The 19,920-nt window shown below is 40.0% G+C and overlaps 1 protein-coding gene across 5 annotated transcripts in view; it reads right to left on the reverse strand.

The window, feature by feature from the left end:
- Positions 1 to 19,920, reverse strand: part of ZDHHC20 (zinc finger DHHC-type palmitoyltransferase 20) — an 88,526-nt gene that overhangs the window by 9,196 nt on the left and 59,410 nt on the right. For all 5 annotated transcript variants that reach the window (XM_001089163.5, XM_015120727.3, XM_015120725.3 and 2 more), the window contains exons 6-10: positions 19,738 to 19,770; positions 18,460 to 18,580; positions 10,023 to 10,155; positions 5,877 to 6,003; positions 382 to 471 (exon numbers count right to left, since the gene is read on the reverse strand). In XM_001089163.5, coding sequence (XP_001089163.3) covers positions 382 to 471; positions 5,877 to 6,003; positions 10,023 to 10,155; positions 18,460 to 18,580; positions 19,738 to 19,770 — 504 coding nt within the window. The remainder of the gene's footprint in view (positions 1 to 381; positions 472 to 5,876; positions 6,004 to 10,022; positions 10,156 to 18,459; positions 18,581 to 19,737; positions 19,771 to 19,920) is intronic.

Below are 19,920 nucleotides of genomic sequence, written 5' to 3' on the forward strand. Positions count from 1 at the left end.
ATAAAATGGTGATTAGTATAATGACTAATTTATTTGAAAAAACATAACTGACATAATCCAATCTAATAAAATCTTGAAAGGTCTTAGTTACTTCCCAGCTTGCCCAGACATTTCCAGCTTTATGCAATTATCCTGGTTTAACTATTATTAAACAAGCATTCTCTCTCCTACTCTTAAGTGTTCTGGTTTAGATAATAAAAAATCATGGTTATTAGCACATATACCTTTATTAACCCACAGTTAAAAAATTTAAATTTCTCTTTCCCTAACTATGCTGGTTTACTAAATCACTACTGTATTTACTCATAAGACGTACACACAACACATGTACACGGTTTGCTTTATGATGAATATGGAAAAGCGTAAGGACAAGAAGCACACCTTCTGGCGTACTCATTCTGGTTTGTAACAGAAGCTTGTTCTGGATCCATCCCCACAAGGCGAGTTGGAAAACTGCAACCATCACCCAAGCTGCATAATGAAAAATAGTAATAATTTAAATAATGTTAAATTAAATCAAAATGGTCAAATTTAACACCCATTTTTCAGAGACATGGCATAAATTATCGTAACTTGTCATATAAGGAAGTAATTCCTAAGATTTCTAACTTAGGTGTTATTACCTTGATATGGTTTGGCTGTGTCCTCACCCATATCTCATCTTGAATTGTAGCTCCCATAATTCCCATGTGTCAGGGGAGGGACCCAGTGGGAGGTAACTGAATCGTGGGGGTGGGTTTTTCCTGTGCTGTTCTTGTGAAAATGGGTAAGTCTCACGAGATCTGATGGTTTTATAAACGGGAGTTCCCCTGGCACATACTCTTGTGTCTGCCACCATATAAAATGTGACTTTGCTTCTCCTTGCCTTCCACTATGATTGTGAGGCCTCCCCAGCCATATGTGAGTCAACTAAACGTCTTTCCTTTAGAATTACCCAGTGTCCGGTATGTCTTCACTAGCAGTGTGAGAACAGACTAATACCTCCATTGCAGACACAAGCCCTTTTCTCTTACAATTTACATACATTGAGAAACAATGTCTTCTGTGCCTATTAAGATTCTGATGCCTAGTATAGCACCCCAAGCATAGGTATTCAAGTATTTGAGTAACTGACCTGCTTATCATAATCATTTATGAGATCATTCAGGCTCAAACTGAAATTCATGATGTAAGTTCCACATATTTATTTATTCAACAATATTCATTAAACAAATATTTACTGAATGCCTATGATGTTCTAGGTACTATTTTAAGTACTACGGATATAGGAAATAGTGAACAAAAGAGAAGAAACTTTCTGCCTTCAAGAAGCTTACGTTCTAAAAAGAGCACACTTATGCCTTATTTTCATATTATCTAAACACATCAAAATTGTGTACTACAGAGACTTTTACTTCTCGCCGAGAGATGGAATAACTGGTAAACTGTACATAGTCAGAAACTGAACAGTACAAAATTATTTTTTTAGAAAATAGGCAGCAGAGAACTGTGGTCTCAGAAAAAAAGAAAACAAAACCAAGCAAGGCACAGCTTTCTGCCAGGACCGTGGCACTACAGGGGGTGGGAAACCAGGGCCCTGGCACTACGGGGGTGGGAAACCAGGGCCCTGGCACTACGGGGGTGGGAAACCAGGGCCCTGGCACTACGGGGGTGGGAAACCAGGGCCCTGGCACTACGGGGGTGGGAAACCAGGGCCCTGGCACTACGGGGGTGGGAAACCAGGACCGTGGCACTACGGGGGTGGGAAACCAGGGCCCTGGCACTACGGGGGTGGGAAACCAGGGCCCTGGCACTACGGGGGTGGGAAACCAGGGCCCTGGCACTACGGGGGTGGGAAACCAGGGCCCTGGCACTACGGGGGTGGGAAACAAGCAGAACAAGGTAGTTTCACTGAATTGAGATGACAGAGGTGGGAGTTTTGAGGCTGAGGTGGGCCGGGTGCGGGAGGTCACATCTGTAATCCCAGCACTTTGGGAGGCTGAGGCAGGCGGATCACTTGAGGTCAGGAGTTCAAGACCATCCTGGCCAACATGGTGAAATGCCATCTCTACTAAAAACACAAAAACTAGCTGGGTGTGGTGGCATGCGCCTGTAATCCCAGCTACTAGTGAGGCTGAGGCACGAGAATCACTGGAACCCGGGAGGCGGAGGTTGCAGTGAGTCAAGATTGCAGCACTGTACTCCAGCCTGGGCACTCAGCCTGTCTCACTTTGAGAGACAGTGAGACTCTGTCTAAAAAAAGAGGGGCTGAGGTGGCTTAAATCTATGGGACAGAGTTGAGAGAGAGCAAGATATGCAGAGAAATGGCTACAGAAATCTGCACTGTGGTGTACCTGAGTCTTCTGATAAATACTAAGCTGCACTTGTGAATCCAGGAAAAGAACAACTGGGAATAATGAACGATGAATAATTCACAGCACTGGGAAGCATTCACATTTGCCCAGCTTGACTGGGGCGATCTCACTGAACACATGGATTTGGTAAAAACTCCACATTTATTGGAGTGCTAAACTAGCCCTAGAGAAAGTACTACTCTGGACTCAACGTAATAAAGCTGAAAACAAGCTTCAGGCCAAGCGCAGTAGTAATGCCTCTAATCCTAGCCCTTCGGGAGGCCAATCTAGACAGGCAGCAAAGTAGCATTCAAAATGTCCACCACCCAATCAAAAATTACTGGACATGAAAAGTAGCACAGATGTGATCTATAGCTAAGAAAAAAAAAAGTTAATAGAAAAAGATCAGAAACTGGCCGGGCGCGGTGGCTCAAGCCTGTAATCCCAGCACTTTGGGAGGCCGAGACGGGCGGATCACGAGGTCAGGAGATCGAGACCATCCTGGCTAACACGGTGAAACCCCGTCTCTACTAAAAAATACAAAAAACTAGCCGGGCGCGGTGGCAGGCGCCTGTAGTCCCAACTACTCGGGAGGCTGAGGCAGGAGAATGGCGTGAACCCGGGAGGCGGAGCTTGCAGTGAGCTGAGATCCGGCCACTGCACTCCAGCCTGGGCGGCAGAGCGAGACTCCGTCTCAAAAAAAAAAAAAAATAAATAAATAAGAAAAAGATCAGAAACTTAGCAATTTCAGTGAAAATTAGCAAACAAGACTTTTTAAAAATGATTATCAATGTACCTGTGAATTAAAAGGAAAAATAGATATAATGAAAAGATAAATGTAAGATATTAAAAAAACCAAACTGAACTTCTAGAGCTGAAAAATACATCTGGGCCAGGTGCGGTGGTTCATGCCTATAATACCAGCACTTTGGGAGGATGAGGTGGGTGGATTGCTTGAGGTCAGGAGTTTGAGACCAGTCTGGCCAACATGGTGAAACCCTGTCTCTACTAAAAATACAAAACTTAGCCAGGTGTGGTGGCACGCACCTGTAATCCCAGCTTCTTTGGAGGCTGAGGCAGGAGAATTGCTTGAACCCAGGGGACACAGGTTGCAGTGAGCCTAGATCACGCCACTGCACTCCAGCCTGGGTGACAGAGCAAGACTCCGTCTCTAAATAAATAAATAAATAAATAAATATTTTTAAAATCTTACATGAAAGATTCATTGGAAAAGCTTACCAGCAGGCTAGACATTATAGAAGAGATCAGTGAACTTATGGATATTAGCAGTAGAAATTAACCAAAATGAAGCAAACAGAGAAAAGAAGATGGCAGAGAAGGACAAAATAGCAATGACCTGTGGGTCACTATCAAGCAATTTAACATATGTATACATGAGAGTACCAGAAAAGCTGGTCAGGGAGGAGGTGGAAAGAGGGGAATAGGCAGAAAAAAATAAAGACATAATTGATGAAAATTATTCAAATCTGATGAAAACTATAAACTTACAGATCCAAGAAGCCTAATGAACCCCAAGGAGGATAAACACCAAGGAACTCATCAAACTGCTTAAAACCAATGACAAGGATAAAATCTTTTTTTCTCTGTCATCCAGATTGGAGCACAGTGGTGCAATCTTGGCTCAATGCAAGCTCCGCCTCCTGGGTTCACGCCATTCTCCTTCCTCAGCCTCCCAAGTAGCTGGGACTACAGGCACCTGCCACTATGCCCGGCTAATTTTTTGTATTTTTAGTAGAGACAGGGTTTCATCCTATTAGCCAGGAAGGTCTCGATCTCCTGACCTTGTGATCGGCCCGCCTCGGCCTCCCAAAGTGCTGGGATTACAGGCGTGAGCCACCGCGCCCAGCTGATACGGATAAAATCTTAAAAGTAGCTACAGGAGGGGAAAGGATAGTAATTTACAAACAATGAAATAAAGAAATTAAAGTCAGGCTGACTTTTCATTAGAAACAATGCAGACCGGAAGATAATGGAACATCTTTAAAGGAAAGAAAACTAAAAATAACAACAAAATCCTATCGACTTATAATTCGCTGTTTACAGAAAATAACTTCAAAATTTCTGTTTAGAGAAAATAATTTCAAAACAAGTAATCTGTGTTCCAACCAATGGGAGGGGGAAAATCTTGAATACATGAGAATGGATAAAGTATACAAAAGAGATCAATGAACTTGAAGATATAGCAATAGGATCTATACAAAATGAAACACAGAAAACAGACAAAAAATGAACAGTGCACCAGTGAGCTGTGGGAGGACTGTGAGTGACTGATGACACGTGTAATTGGAGTCCCCACAGTAATAGGGGAAGGAGATGACAAAAGAAATAATGGTTAACAATATTTTCCAAATTTGATTAAAGCTCTAAAACCAGAGATCCAAAAAGTTCAACTAAACCCAAGCACAAGAAACTAGAAAACTAGATCAATATATCATAATCAAATTGCATGAAGTAGTGATAGTCTTAAAAGTAGCCATAGAAAAAAACATTATATATAGACTAACAAAAATAAGAGTTATCACAATTTCTCATTATAAAAATGCAACCCAGAAACATAACATTTAGCAACATCTAAAATTTTTTGTTTTGTTTTGTTTTTGAGACAGAGTCTTGCTCTGTTGCCCAGGCTGCAATGTGGTGGTACCATCTCAGCTCACTGCAACCTCTGTCTCCCAGGTTCAAGCGATTCTTGTGCCTCAGCCTCCCAAGTAGCTGGGACTACAGGTGTGTGCCACCATACCCAGCTAATTTTTGTATTTTTAGTAGAGACCAGGTTTCGCCATGTTGGCCAGGCTGGTCTTGAACTCCTGGCCCCAAGTGATTCACCTGCCTCAGCCTCCCAAAGTGCTGGCATTACAGGCATGACCCACTGTGCCTGGCCAACATCTAGAATTTTATACCAAGCAAAAATGTCTTTAAAAAATGAAAGCAAATAAGTCATTTTCAGACCAAAAAAAGGCAATTCAGTTAATCTAGGGAAAAAAACTCGTAACTCTTACAAATATGTCACTCAATCTTCAAATATTTTTTCCTTCTTTATGATGACTTTGATACAGAGCTTGCCTAAAATGGATGGAAATGGGAAAGAAATGGAAACTATCAATCATCTCAAGAATACACTCTCATTTACATTTGGGGTAAAATTGCAATACGTCGTTGGTCTTCTCTGATTTAGGACACAACAGAATACGTAATTCATTTCTGTGATAGGATCTTTGAAGTTGTGGCTAATAACCATACATTTTTATAATTCTTTATTTCAAACAACTTATTTGCATTTTGAAGAAAAAAATCTTATTTTCTTAGCAAATCATCTTTTTCTTCTACTTTCCATTCAAATATATAAACTCTCCTTAACCTTATCTAATTAAAAAATGAAAAATATTTTATGTATAAAAAATTGAGTTTTCAAAGTCTATAAGAATATCATTATATATTATATTCTCTAAATCTGAAGACATTTAACCAGAAAAAGACCGCCACAGATGCCATAATCCCTGAGACCCACATTTTATAAATTACCTTGAAAATATTGGAAGTAGCCAATACTTCTTTTCATCACCAAAGACTTGCCTCCAATTTTTACTGTATCCAAGAGAGAAACCATTTCCATCAGGCCCGTATGAAAACGTGGGTGCGCGGAATGATTCTGTTAAATATACATACATATATAAACTAATTAATCTGTGTAAAAATTATAGAAGGGATGGAAAGTACCAATTTTCTTGCTTATATCTTTGACATCAAAAATTATAAATATAATTTAAAATAAATAATACATTGGTTGCAATTAAAAGATAAATTTCTGAAACTTCTTTTGGAAAAAAATAACACATTTAATATTTCATCAACCTTATAAAGTAACATGTCAAAATAATTATCAAATACTACTTAAAATCTAGTGTTGTGTGCTCCACTATCTCTTGGCTTCAACTTCACTCATTATTTATGAATTTCCTACTATGTTCCTGATAGCTTTGTACCAGATATTTGGGATTCAAAGATAAATTAGATAAAATTCCTATTGAAGAACCTAGAGTCTAGCAAAATTACAGTGTAGTAAGTGCTAACATAGCCATGTTGTACTGGGAGCACAAAGGTGAAGGAAGCTAATTTTGTCTCGATGGGGGGCATATATGTGCTTTGGGGGTGCTTGTAGGGAAAGGTGAGCAAGCTGAGGGTGACCAGACCATTATTTCAAGCTTGGTTGTTAAGTGATGTAGAGTGAGGTCTGGAGAAAGATACAGGCTTCACAAAAAATGTTTAATTTAAAAATAGAATGCACTTCAGTGTGTTTTATAAGCTAAGGATAAGAACCCAGGGCATTGGGAGGGATTGCTGATATAAACAAGTAAACTAAAAACTGAAGAAGGAATCCTAGAAGAGATGGGAAGGAGTCTAGAAAAGTTGTAAAGATTCACCTTGAATACCAGAAAAGACATCTTTCTTCCTCAGAAGCTAGAGACAGGTGAGAGTGATAGGTGTGAAAGAAGAAATGTTTGTATGAGGCTATAAAGATGTGAAGATGAGAGTTTACTTGTGACTCCTTCTAATTTTTCTACTAGGGACTCATAAAATAGGTAAGGAGAGTGGGAGAATTATGAAAATCTGGAATAACCGTCTTGGGTAGTAGGTGAGGGACCTGACCAGAAACATGTGACATTACTGCCTAACAGAGCTAAGGCCCTCAATGAGGCCTAACATCTTAAATCTGTAGCTATAGCAAACCTTACGGAGGAAGACCCTTCAACAGCTTTCAACAGCCCCACTGTGCACAGGGATAAAGAGGATGGCTGGGTAACCAGAGCCATGAATTAGCAAAGGAATAATGGGAGAAAGTCTAGGCACCAAAGACGTAAGGAGCTGTTTTTGTCAAGAGCTGTTGAAGTCATTTATCATAGGATCTAGAATGGACATGGGTGAGAAATAAAACCAGAAGGGAAAGAAAAACTTAGGAGAAAACTGTTGGAGAATAGAAGACTCAGGAAGTATATTAGAATATAATAAACAGAGAATAACATATTCAAGTTTAAAATTTCATTTTCAGAGGCTCTTCAGTTCTAAGCAATAAAAAAGCTCAGAATCAAAGGGACTAGCTTGCCTGTTTGCGATAATGAAATTAGCTTAAATGCAGGAACTCACTAAATGAGGGTAAACGATCTCAAGGTGGGTAGGTGACGGTTATGAAGAAGATAGAGGTGATGCAGCAGAATAAGACACCCTCAAAAGATCCAAGAACAAACATCTGAATGTAGCAGTGGAGAACTAGCTAAAGACCAGGGCTGTGGGAGATGAAGCTGTAAAAAAGTGGTGTGTTAAGCAGTGTTTTTTCAAAGTGTGGGTTAAAACACCTTAACAGACCACAAAATCAACTGAGTGACTTGCAACCCGCATTAGAGAAGAAAATATCAGAATACACTGCATATAGTAGAGATTAAACAGGTTTTGTGAAACTTTTGCTTATTTTATTTATATAATTTTATAAATATTTGTGCAAGTTCTAAGTCACGATACGAAATGCTACATTTCTTACTGTGGCCACTGGCAAAAAAAAAAAGTTTGAAAAAGATTGTTTAAGACAACAGCAGGTTCCCTAGAAATGCCAGTCTCTCACATACCTACGGGGGCTGGGCAGGAAACAGAAAAGGCACGACTGGCAAGACAGTGTCCACACCCTATCTAAATCCATGCCCTATCTTGCGCAGTCCACCCCTGCTTAGCTCCATTTCACTGATACCGAGTGGGAAAATGGGCCTACTACCACTAGATTCATCAGTTTTGACCAGAAGAAATCTGGTCTTCTTTGTGAAAATCTGGTCTTCTTTGTGAAATCGCTCACATAGATCTTATTGGTTGGGGAGAACTTAAGGGCTGCACTTTGCCTGTAGGCTGCCTTTCTGTCATTTTCAATTAAAGGTAAAGAGATAGCAGAATATTCTACAAAGATGACCAAAAAAAATTAGTTAATAGGGATAAGAAATTTTGTTTACATGGAAAAGGGATGAAGGCATGATGGAACTGGAAGAGAAGGAACAAATCCTCACACTGGAAGCCCACCATAACTTACAAGACAGCTCAGTAACACAACATTAAAATGATCCAATACTAAAGCATCTACATGTCTCACCCCAAATCCCTTATTCTTTCTATAATTAAAAACTGTTTCCCTCCAACTTACCTGGCAGATATATGGCTCTAATCTAGCAGGTGGATTTTAACTTTTTACAAAACATTACCATAAAAATCCTTATTCTGTGTCTTGGTATATTAGCAGATACATGAATATTTCAATTATAGCATAGCAGGGCTTCTAATGTCAACAGTTCAGTGAGCAATGCCACCACTGTTGTTTAGAGAATGTTTGTCCAATTACTTGAATACCTTACTTTTCCCCCTATATGTTCATTTTTTAAAATGATCAAACAAAAAGAGAAATAAATGCTAATACTAGTGATACAATACATATACTGACAACTGACACAAAGATGGAAATAATGAGGTATGTCAAAAGCACTACTCCTTAGCTTCAGTCATGGAACATATGCCAGTTAAATGTGTTTAACTGTGGGGGAAAAGTAAAGAATATATATGGGCTGGGCAGGGTGACTTGCATCTGTAATCCTAGCATTCTGGGAGGCTTAAGTGGGAGGACCACTTGAGCCCAGGAGTTTGAGACCAACCTGGGCAACATAGCAAGACCCCATCTCCATAGAAATAAATAAATTAGCCGGGTGTGGTAGCACACACCTGTAGACCCAGAGACTTGGGAGGCTGAGGTGGGAACACTGCTTAAGTCCAGGAGGTCAAGGTTGCAGTGAGCTGTGACGGTACGACTGCACTCTAGCCAGGGCAACAGAGTGAGACTCTGTCTCAAAAAAAAAGAATATACGTGAAATACACTGTTATGTTTTAGCTAAAAGATAAGCTGTAATTGAGGATGTGAGGGTTTTCTTGTTTGAGAACAAACTTCCTTAAAGCACGTAAATCTACTGTCTATCTCTCATAGATTAATTTTTTTTGAGACAGGGTCTTACTCTCATTGCCCAGGCTGGAATGCAACGATGCAATTTTGCCTGACTGCAGCTAGTTTTTTTTGTATTATTAGTAGAGACAGGGTTTCTCCACGTCACCCAGGCTGGTCTCGAACTCCTGGACTCAAGCAATCCACCCACCTTGGCCTCCCAAAGTGCTGGGATTACGGGTGTGAGCCACTGTGCCCGATCTCTCACAGATTAATTTTTGAAATGACACTGTATAAACGCAGGAAAGTTTTTATTTATTAAAATTTATAAAATAGTTCTCCACATAACACGTTACTGAAAATATGTTAAAAAGTCAATCTCATTTCCTCAACCTTCTCCAAAATAATGAACTTTATTATAAAACCATTGTTCCCATCCAGTCAAAATTAATTTTACTACAGAATTATTTTATTATTTTTACTTTTTAGAGACTGGGTCTCCCTATGTTGTCTCGGCTGTCCTCCAGGGCTCAGGGGCTTCTCCCGCCTCTGTCTCCTGAGTAGCTGGGATTATTAGGCACATGCCACCAATTCCGGATTCAGAATTGTCTTACACTTCTCTATCATCTGACCCTGTCCTTCTCTAGATTTCATATTTATTTATGGTCATTGTCCTAAGCAATTATAATTTATTTTAACCTACTTACCTATTGTTGTCCTATTTTTTCCAACTAGCCAGCAGTGGTAGCTGAAAAGTGAGAGGACGCTGATGAAGAACATTGCAGACACAAAGAAAAGAAAAAGTACGTGGAATTTTGCACGTGTATCTGTCAGTTCATTCTGAGGAGGAAAAAAAGAAGTTAATTTTGAGGAGAGTCAACCTCCAAAATATAATTTATAAGTTAGTTCTGCCTAAAGATCGTTGAATATGTCGAAATACTTGCCATATTTGAAAAATAATAAATTACTTAATATATCCCAATGCAACAACTGCAAAAGCAAAGAATTGGTATTATCAAAAAGCAACTTGCCTATCTAGGAGTTCAGGAAGAGTTATTTAAAATACTGTTCTTAAATTTTTTTTAATTTTAGCTTGGCATGGTGGTATGTACCTGTAATCCCAGTTACTGGGGAGACTGAGACAGGAGGATCACCTGAGCCTAGGAGTTCTAGGCCATCCTGGGCAACACAGTGAGACCCCGTCTCATTTAAAAAAAAAAAAAAAAAAGCAATACTTTCAGTAATAAAGTGAAGGGATCAACTCTTATACCCAACACGTTTTCTTTTGTACTTTATGTATATATTCAAGCTTTCTCCAACATCCAACATATATAAGCTCCCCATATCTATACTAAAATATTTGACTATTTTATTTAGATTTGCTGCTAACTAAAAACTAATTGTGAAATATTTTTGAACTTCTCTAATCTCTATTTTCAGACCGCCCATGCCTTCAGCTGCTTCAATTCCTACTTTTTTCATCTGTATGTCTATAGAGCCTTTGTGCATAGTTAGCCATTTTGATAAATAAATTTACCACAAGGTATTAATGAATGAAAACAGCTTCTCTGGTATCCCTTCTTATGGCTATATACATTTTAACAGACGCAAACTAGAGCCTAGAAGAAATTCATATCTTTAATAGGAGGAGGAGGCCTTTAAATGTTAGCTCTTAAAATAAACCATATAGGCAAAGCACCTACTCCACCAGAACACAAAGCTGTTCTGTTCTGCTTGATTTTAAAAGTATTACAGACTAAAAGGAGGCTATTAGCATTAGGTTATTTTGACATTGATCTTTTTCTCTTTTCTTCCAGAGTAACCAACATATGTTTCAAACGTTTCAAACATATCAAGTGAGTCTTCCATCTGACCGTCTTGTGAAGTGAATTTTTGTTAAACATATTCACTATAAATGTCACAAAAGATATCATGAGAATGTCATGGTAATGATGTATTTTACCTTTGGACAACTCTCTGTAGATTTCCTGTGGCAAAGCTTGTGCAAATAGAGACAATACATTAAGAAACCAACTTTTATGCAAAATTATCCTAAACACTAGTTTTATAAATCCTGTCGAAGGAACACTAAGATGTTGCTTTCTAATGGCCGTCTACAACATTTTCTCAAGAAATACAAAAGAGAAAATAGACAAGAACATGGGGCTCTTCGAGCACATTTCCTTTTTCTTAAAAAAAAAAAAAAAAGACACAAGGTCTTGGCTGGGCGCAGAGGCTCACAACTGTAATCCCAGTACTTTGGGAGGCCGAGGTGGGCAGACCACCTGAGGTCAAGAGCCTGGCCAACATAGTGAAACCCCGTCTCCACTAAAAACGCAAAAATTAGCCGGGCATAGTGGTGCACGCCTGTAATCCCAGCTACTTGGGAGGCTACGGCAGGAGAATCACTTAACCCTGGAGGTGGAGGTTGCAGTGAGCTGAGATCGCACTGCTGCACTCCAGCCTGGGTGACACAGCCAGTCACAGAAAAAAAAAAAGATACAAAGTCTCACTAAGGCACCAGAGCTAGGGCTAGTCTTGAACTCCTGGCCTTAAGTGATCCTCCCGCCTTGGCCTCCCAAAGGGCTGGACTACAGGCATGAGTCACCTGTGCTGCGCCTACAGACACGTTTCAAGTATCCTTTAAATATACACTTTTCCAGTGAGGTTTTAAAACAAAGATTTGTGTCTGGGGAAGAATAAAATAAAATGTTTTTAGCCAATATTGAAAACAAACTAACTTCTGACTAGTAGTTTCCAAAAACTAGATCTGATGACTTCATACCACCTTCACTGCTTCCACCTTATTCCGGCCGGGATGCTGCAACAGCCTCTACCAGGTGAGCCTGTGTTTTGGCACGCGTCCTATCCCATCTATTCTCAGCTCAGCAGTCAGAGTGAGCCTTGCACAAGTCAGATCATGTCCCCACCGGGCTGCTAGTAAAAGCCACAGTCATTTCAACACTCTCCAAGGCCCTCTGTCATTTTGGCCCCCTCTTGGTCCATTCCTTTCAGTCTCCTTTCCGCTCATTCTACCCCAGCCACAGTAGCCTTCTTGTGTTACTGAAACATGGCAAGGACACGTACCATGTTCTCTGGGCCTGAATGCTCTTATCTCAGATATCCATCAATTCCCTTCTAAATGAGGCCTCCCCTCACTGTGCTATTCAATACTGCCATCTGCCCTATCACGCCACCGCCCAATACTTACAACTCTCACCCTGCTCATTGTTTATTACTTGTCCCCCTCCTTCTCAAAAGCAGCTCTGCAAGGACAGAACTCTGCCCATTTTTTCAGAGATATACTACAAGTCTCTAGAGTACTACCTGCCATATAGTAGGTACTAAATACATATTTCCTGAATGAATGAAGAAAAAGGTAGATTTATGTTTACTAGTATTTTTTTACACAGAATCCAAAAAAGTTATTTGTTCTTTAATAAATCATTGCATACAAACATTGCTGAATTTTCTGATATAGAAATGTGAAATTAAGTAATTTAGGTTTCATGTATCTGGCACCGAATCCGTTTAAATGAGGGGTATGGTTAGTATGTTGTGAACTGAACAAAGGTGCCCAGCTGAGGGGAAATCAAAAGCCAAAATTCATGAGGCTGACACCAGACAGGCAGGGGTGTTCTCTTCTAACGCGTGCAAAGGCACTGTAAGTGCTATAGCGTCCCCTGGTTTTAAGTACCCAAACTTTAAACATCTAACGATGTTTAAATCCTTCTAAAATGTAGTAGGTATCTCCTAGAAATAGAAGTGTGCTTGATGACTCAGGGCTTTAATTATATTCTTCCCAACTATGAGTAGCAAGTTATAGTGGAAAGTAGCTGGATACTGGAATAGCCAGATTTTAGTTTAAATTCTTCTTTTTTTTTTTTTTTTTCTTTTTTTGTTCTTTTGAGACTCAGTCTCCATCTGTCGCCCAGGCTGGAGTGCAGTGGCGCAATCTCAGCTTACTGCAAGCTCCGCCTCCCGGGTTTACGCCATTCTCCTGCCTCAGCCTCCAGAGTAACTGGGACCACAGGCGCCTGCCACCACGCCTGGCTAATTTTTTATATTTTTAGTAGAGACGGGGCTTCACCGTGTTAGCCAGGATGGTACTCGGTCTCCTGACCTCATAATCCGCCCGCCTCGGCCTCCCAAAGTGCTAGGTTTACCGGCGTGAGCCACCGCGCCCGGCCTAAATTACTCCTATGTTATTAAGTATGTGACCTTAGGTAGTTGCATAATTTCTCCAATTTGTTTCCAACTCTGAAAACTGAAATAATAATGGCACCCTTCTATATCAACCATATTTTCTTCTTTTCTTTTCTTTTGAGACAGAGTCTTGCTCTGTTGCCAGGCTGGAGTGCAGTGGCGTGATCTGTGATCCTGGCTCACTGCAACCTCCACCTCCTTGCTTCAAGCAATTCTCCTGCCTCAGCCTCCCGAGTAGCTGGGACTACAGGTACATGCCACCATGCCCGGCTCATTTCATATTTTTAGTAGTGATGGGGTTTCACCATTGTTGGCCAGGATGGTCTCAATCTCCTGACGTCAAGATCCGCCCACTTTGGCCTCCCAAAGTGCTGGGATTACAGGCATAAGCTACCACACCCAACCCTATTTTCTTATTTTCTATATTCCTGATGCTCTGGCATCTGGGGCTTCACTATCTGGGGAGAAACTGCCCCTCCCCGGGCTAGCCAGCTCTTAAGAGACAGCAAACCACTCACCCAGGAGCACATCTTTCATACACAAACTAAACATTCCAGATCCCACACTGAGAACCACCTCTTCTGCCTTTTATACTCCAGAAGGCAGCAGTCCTCTGCCTTCATTGTCGCAGAACCAGGTATAAGACAACTAGAGATAGCCCCGACACCTGAGTCCTCTGCAATTCCTGGAGCCAGCCAATCCAAAGTCTGCTTACCCTGCCTTCCCCACAGGAACCACAATAAAGGCTCTGGATCCCACATGGTGCTTCCTATCCTGGGGCCCCTTTCTCTTGGCACTGTAACAAACTATCTTTTCAGTGGCAATTGCCTCCTGATCTATTGGCCTCACCATACCTGAATAATAACAAAACCTACATTATAAAACACCTTCACAAGCTTTTTAGAAAGAGTAGATGTAAAAGTACTTTTTAACCACAATAATCCCTCCTCCAAAATCAGAGATTTAAAGGTAAAAACAAAAACAACAAAAGTGCCAGAGGAAAAAATAGGACAATATCTGTATAAATTTATATGGAATAGACAACAGACAGGTATCATATATAAAAAGAACTGCTTTAAAAATGTAAAACTTTGATGTGACAAAAACAAAAGAAAGCAGGAATATAAAACATAAACAGAAAACGTGGGCCAGGCGTGGTGGCTCACACCTATTATCCCAGTACCTTAGGAGGCCAAGGTGGGTAGATCACCTGAGGTCAGGAGTTCAAGACCAACCTAGCCAACATGGCGAAACCCTGTCTCTACTAAAAATACAAAAATTAGCCGGGCATAGTGGTCCCGGCTACTCAGGAGGTAAAGGCAGCAAAATCGCTTGAATCAGGGAGGTGAAGGTTGCAGTGAGCTGAGATTGTGCCACTGAACTCCAGCCTGGGTGACAGAGTGAGACTCTGCCTCAAAAAAAAAAAAAAAAAAAAAACCCCAGAAAATGTGGAAAAAGCATTTGCAGCCCATGACAGAAAAAGAATTATCTTTTAGGAGTGTCTCACATATTCTGGATAGGAGTCCTTTGTGAGATTATATGCATTGTAAATATCTTCTCCCAGTCAGTAGCTTGCTTTTTCACTCCAAAAGTCACCTTTTTATAAAAAGTTCTTTATTCTAATGAAGCCCAATTTATTGATCTTTTATGGTGATTGCTATGTTCAACGTAAGAAATCCTCATTTGGGCTGGGCACGGTGGCTCGTGCCTGTAATCCCAGCATTTTGGGAGACCGAGGCGGACAGATCACCTGAGGTCAGGAGTTCAAGACTAGCCTGGCCAACATGGTAAAACTCTGTCTCTGCTGGAGAATCACTTGAACCCAGGAAGCAGAGGTTGCAGCGAGCCGAGACTGTACCATCACACTCTAGCCTGGGTGACAAGAGCAAAACTCCATCTCAAAAAAAAAAAAAAAAAGAAAAGAAATCCTCATCTAACTCAAGGTCAAGAATAAAGATTAGTGGCTAGGCTCAGTGGGTTTCACACCTGTAATCCCAGCACTCTGGGAGGTTGAGGTGGGAGGACTGTTTGAGGTCAGGACTTATAGACCAGCCTGGGCCACATGGTGAAACCCCGTCTCTACAAAAAATACAAAAATTAGCCAGGCATGGTGGTGCCTGCCCATGGTCCCAGCTACTCGGGGGCTTGAGGCAGGAGGATTGCTTGAGCCTGGGAGATTGAAACTGCAGTGAGCCATGATTGCACCACTGCACTCCAGCCTGGGAGACAGAGTGGGACCCTACCTCAAAAAACAAAACGACAACAAAAAAGATGAGTATCTTTAACATAAGACAAACTCCTTCATGTGTAAATATAAAAACCTACTAGAAATGGGCAGAGAACACAATAGAAATTTCACAAAAAAGACATGTCAGTGACTAGCAAGCATATCCTCTTAAGAAAAGGCAAAAAAAAAAATTTTTCTCTGCTCATAAATTGGCAGGGATTGTACTTAAGAAAGGAGAGAATAAAGACAGGAAACTAGGAGATGGAGGGTCTAAATCATGCCTGTGATATTAGGAATAGGAATGATTTGAGGCACAGAGTTGGAAAGAACAAAATAAACATCTACTGACTGCTTTCCATGTATTTACACTCTTTATTTAAATCTTTATATAAATCCTGTAAGTTATTACCTCCATTTTAAAAATGAAAGAACAAAGAGTCTAAAGTTTAAGTATCTTGATTCTGGCTATTCACTCAGCAAATATTTACTGAACAACTACTGGGTGATGAAGAAACATAAATAAACAAAAGAAATAAATATTTGTGCTCCCACGGAGCTTAGATTCTGGCAAATAAATACATACATGGCATTTACATGTAAAGAAAGCTCATTTTTTTCCCCTAGTATACCACCCTGATTCTATACCTCAGTTTCATAAGGGAATAACAATAATTCCAAGATGCTATTAATTTTTCTAGCTTGGAAACTGATAGATTTGTAAAGATTTTGTTCCCAATCAGATAAACATAGAAAGAACAGTGAAAAGAAAATGAGGTTGGTTTGAGAAGTGCTGATTTTTATGGTGTCTTCCTCATGTCTGCTGGTTCAATAAATAGCAACTGGAAACAGGGGATTGGGCTCAGCCCATGTGAGCGCTAGGACTAGGAACAGCAACTGTGAATGCCACGGGGTACATGCAATAACCCAGAAAAACAGTAGAAAGAACCGAGAGTGAGACAGCCCAGGACTGAACCTATATTTAAAGTGCTGAAGGGGAAAGAAAAAGGAATGAATATTATCTTGAAACTTAAAGAGAAGAGTTCAAATGAAGGAGAAAATTTTCATTTATTTTGAAATTATTTCAGCCAGGCACAGTGGCTCACACTTGAAATCCCAGCACTTTGGGTGGCTGAGGCGGGCAAATCACTTGAAGTCAGGAGCTCGAGACCAGCCTGGCCGAAATGGTGAAATCCTATCTCTACTTAAAATACAAAAATTAGCCGGGCATTGTGGCGGGGCACCTATAATCCCAGCTACTGGGGAGGCTGAGGCAGGAGAATCGCTTGAACCCGGAAGGCAAAGGTTATAGTAAGATGAGATCACGCCACTGCACTCCAGCCTGGGTGACCGAGCAAGACTCCATCTCAAATAAAAATAAAATAAAATAAAATAAAAATAAAAAATAAAACAGGCCGGGCGCGGTGGCTCAAGCCTGTAATCCCAGCACTTTGGGAGGCCGAGACGGGCGGATCACGAGGTCAGGAGATCGAGACCATCCTGGCTAACACGGTGAAACCCCGTCTCTACTAAAAAATACAAAAAACTAGCCGGGCGAGGTAGCGGGCGTCTGTAGTCCCAGCTACTTGGGAGGCTGAGGCAGGAGAATGGCTAAACCCGGGAGGCGGAGCTTGCAGTGAGCTGAGATCTGGCCACTGCACTCCAGCCTGGGCGACAGAGCGAGACTCCGTCTCCAAAAAAAAATAAATAAATAAATAAAACAATAAAATAATTTCTAAATTTTTAAAAAATGGTACATGCACAGAGAAAATTAAAATAATGCTAAAAAGCTATTAATGAAAAATAGCAGTTCTCCCACTTCCAAGAGGCAGTTACTTTCAATGTTTTTGGTAGTTTTTCCCCAAAAAAGATATACTTCCATACTAAAAAAATTTTAAAGCTATATTTATCTGTTTTGAATACATTACTATTTGTCCACGTTACACAAAATCCAAAGGATACCTGTAAAAAGCACGTGTCCCTTCTAAGTGCCCTCCCCAGAGGCAACCACTGTTAAGAAATTTTTACTGCATTCTTCCAGATAAGACATATATAAATATATACACGTTATTTTGCTGTAGAAATGGCAGCATAGTATATGCATTCTTCCATGCCTTGTTTTTTTCACGTTAATAATAGATCTCAAAGATCACTTCACATCATTTGTTATAAAGAGCTTCCTTATTCTTTCTTAAGCTGCATTGCATTCCTTTGTATAGATGTATCATAGTTTAAGGAGACCTCAGCTGAAAAGACATTTAATTGTTTTCATTCATTTGCCATTTTAAGAAATGCTGTAAAATCTGTAAAGACAGGAAGCAGTTTAGTGGCTGCCTGGGGCTGAGGCAACCACTAAACTGCTTAATGTCTTTATAGATTTGATTTTATTACTATAAAAATTGCAATAAGTCTCACCGACTCAAAGAAAAGCAATTTACCTCCCTAAAATGAGTATGTTTTTGTTAGAATGTGGGTGAAAATAATTTGGATCACTAAAAAAGGCTCACTATATCCTGCTTAATATACATTTATTTACAAATAAACATGTGTATATGAAAGTAAATTGTAGCCCTATCTGTCCTCTGAGTCATTTATAAAACTCTAACTTGTAAAATTAAAGTATATCTACTTGTCACAAAAAATGAAGTAATTTATTAGAAAGATAGTATCTTAAAGTCTCAAATACATGTTTCAAGATAGAAAAAAAGACTCACCGTCCAAAATTTTATGAAGTACTCTAAAACTGTTGCAGCCACGAAAAGGCAATATAATAGGGAATACAATAAAAACAGCAGGAAGAATTTGTAATTAGAAAATCCCACACAGTTATTCACCCTGGAAAAATAAAGAAAGACACATTATAAAAGTAAGACAAATCAAATTCACAGAAATAGAAAGTAGGATGGAGGTTGCCAGGGGCTAGTGTGGTGTGGGGAAGGGGAGCTCTTTAATGAGAATAAAATTTCAGTTTTGCAGGATGAAAAAGTTCTGGAGATTAATTGCACAATAATTTAAACATACTTAACACTACTGAACTGTACCCTAAGAAATGGTTAAGATGGTACACCTTATGGGAGTCTCGCTCTGTTGCCCAGGCTGGAGTGCAGTGGTGTGATCTCGGCTCACTGCAACCTCTGCCTCCCAGGTTCAAGCGATTCTCCTGCCTCAGCCTCCCAAGTAGCTGGCACTACAGGTGCCCACCACAACACCCAGCTAATTTTTGTATTTTTGATAGAGATGGGGTTTCACCATGTTGCCCAGACTGGTCTTGAACTCCTGACCTCTTAGATGTTTTTTAAAACAATTAAAACGTAATAATTTAAAAAAAATAAATTGGGCCGAGTGCAGTGGCTCATGCCTGTAATCCTAGCACTTTGGGAGGCCAAGGCGGGTGGATTACTTGAGTCCAGGAGTTTAAGACCAGCCTGGGCAACATGGCGAAACCCCATCTCTATTAAAAATACAATAAATTAGCCAGGCGTGGTGGTGCATGCTTGCAGTCCCAACTGCTTGAGAGACTGAGGTGGAAGAATCACCTGAGCCCAGAAGGTTGAGGCTGCAGTGAGCCAAGATCATGCCACTGTACTCCAGCCTGGGCAACCAGAGACCCTGTTTCAAAAATAAAATAAAATAAAACAAAGAAACACAAAAAAAGACAAATCAGAAAACTTAATCATTATTACCTAGAAATGGGTCATCTGGGAAGTTGAGAGTGGTATCTTAATTGTGAAGGTATGTATTTAATAAATTCTATAAGAATGTGGAATTTTAATGTTAATTCTTAATACATTGTTATTTGGGTTAATGTCAGCAGATATTTTTAATAGAAACCATTTAATATAATTGTGTACATACAAATATATGCATATATGTAAAGAGATCAATCTTAATATCTATGAGTAAGCTGGCCTTCAAAATTTAGGAACACTGAAGTTACTCTAAATTCTCTCTTTCCCGCCACCAATGCAATTTCTTCTGTTTTTTATACATACCAAGGACAGTGATGATCCATCTTAAGAATACATCTAGGAAACAAACAAGCATAAGAAAATCCATGCAGAAAAATTCTTCTAATTCTAACTTCTCATAACTTTCTTTTACTTGACTTAAAATTTCCTCTTTACAACTACATCTTAAGAGAATCAACCCAGAAACCAGGTTAGAGATAATTTCTG

This window comes from Macaca mulatta, chromosome 17, assembly GCF_049350105.2.
Source record: "Macaca mulatta isolate MMU2019108-1 chromosome 17, T2T-MMU8v2.0, whole genome shotgun sequence".
NCBI lineage: Eukaryota > Metazoa > Chordata > Mammalia > Primates > Cercopithecidae > Macaca > Macaca mulatta.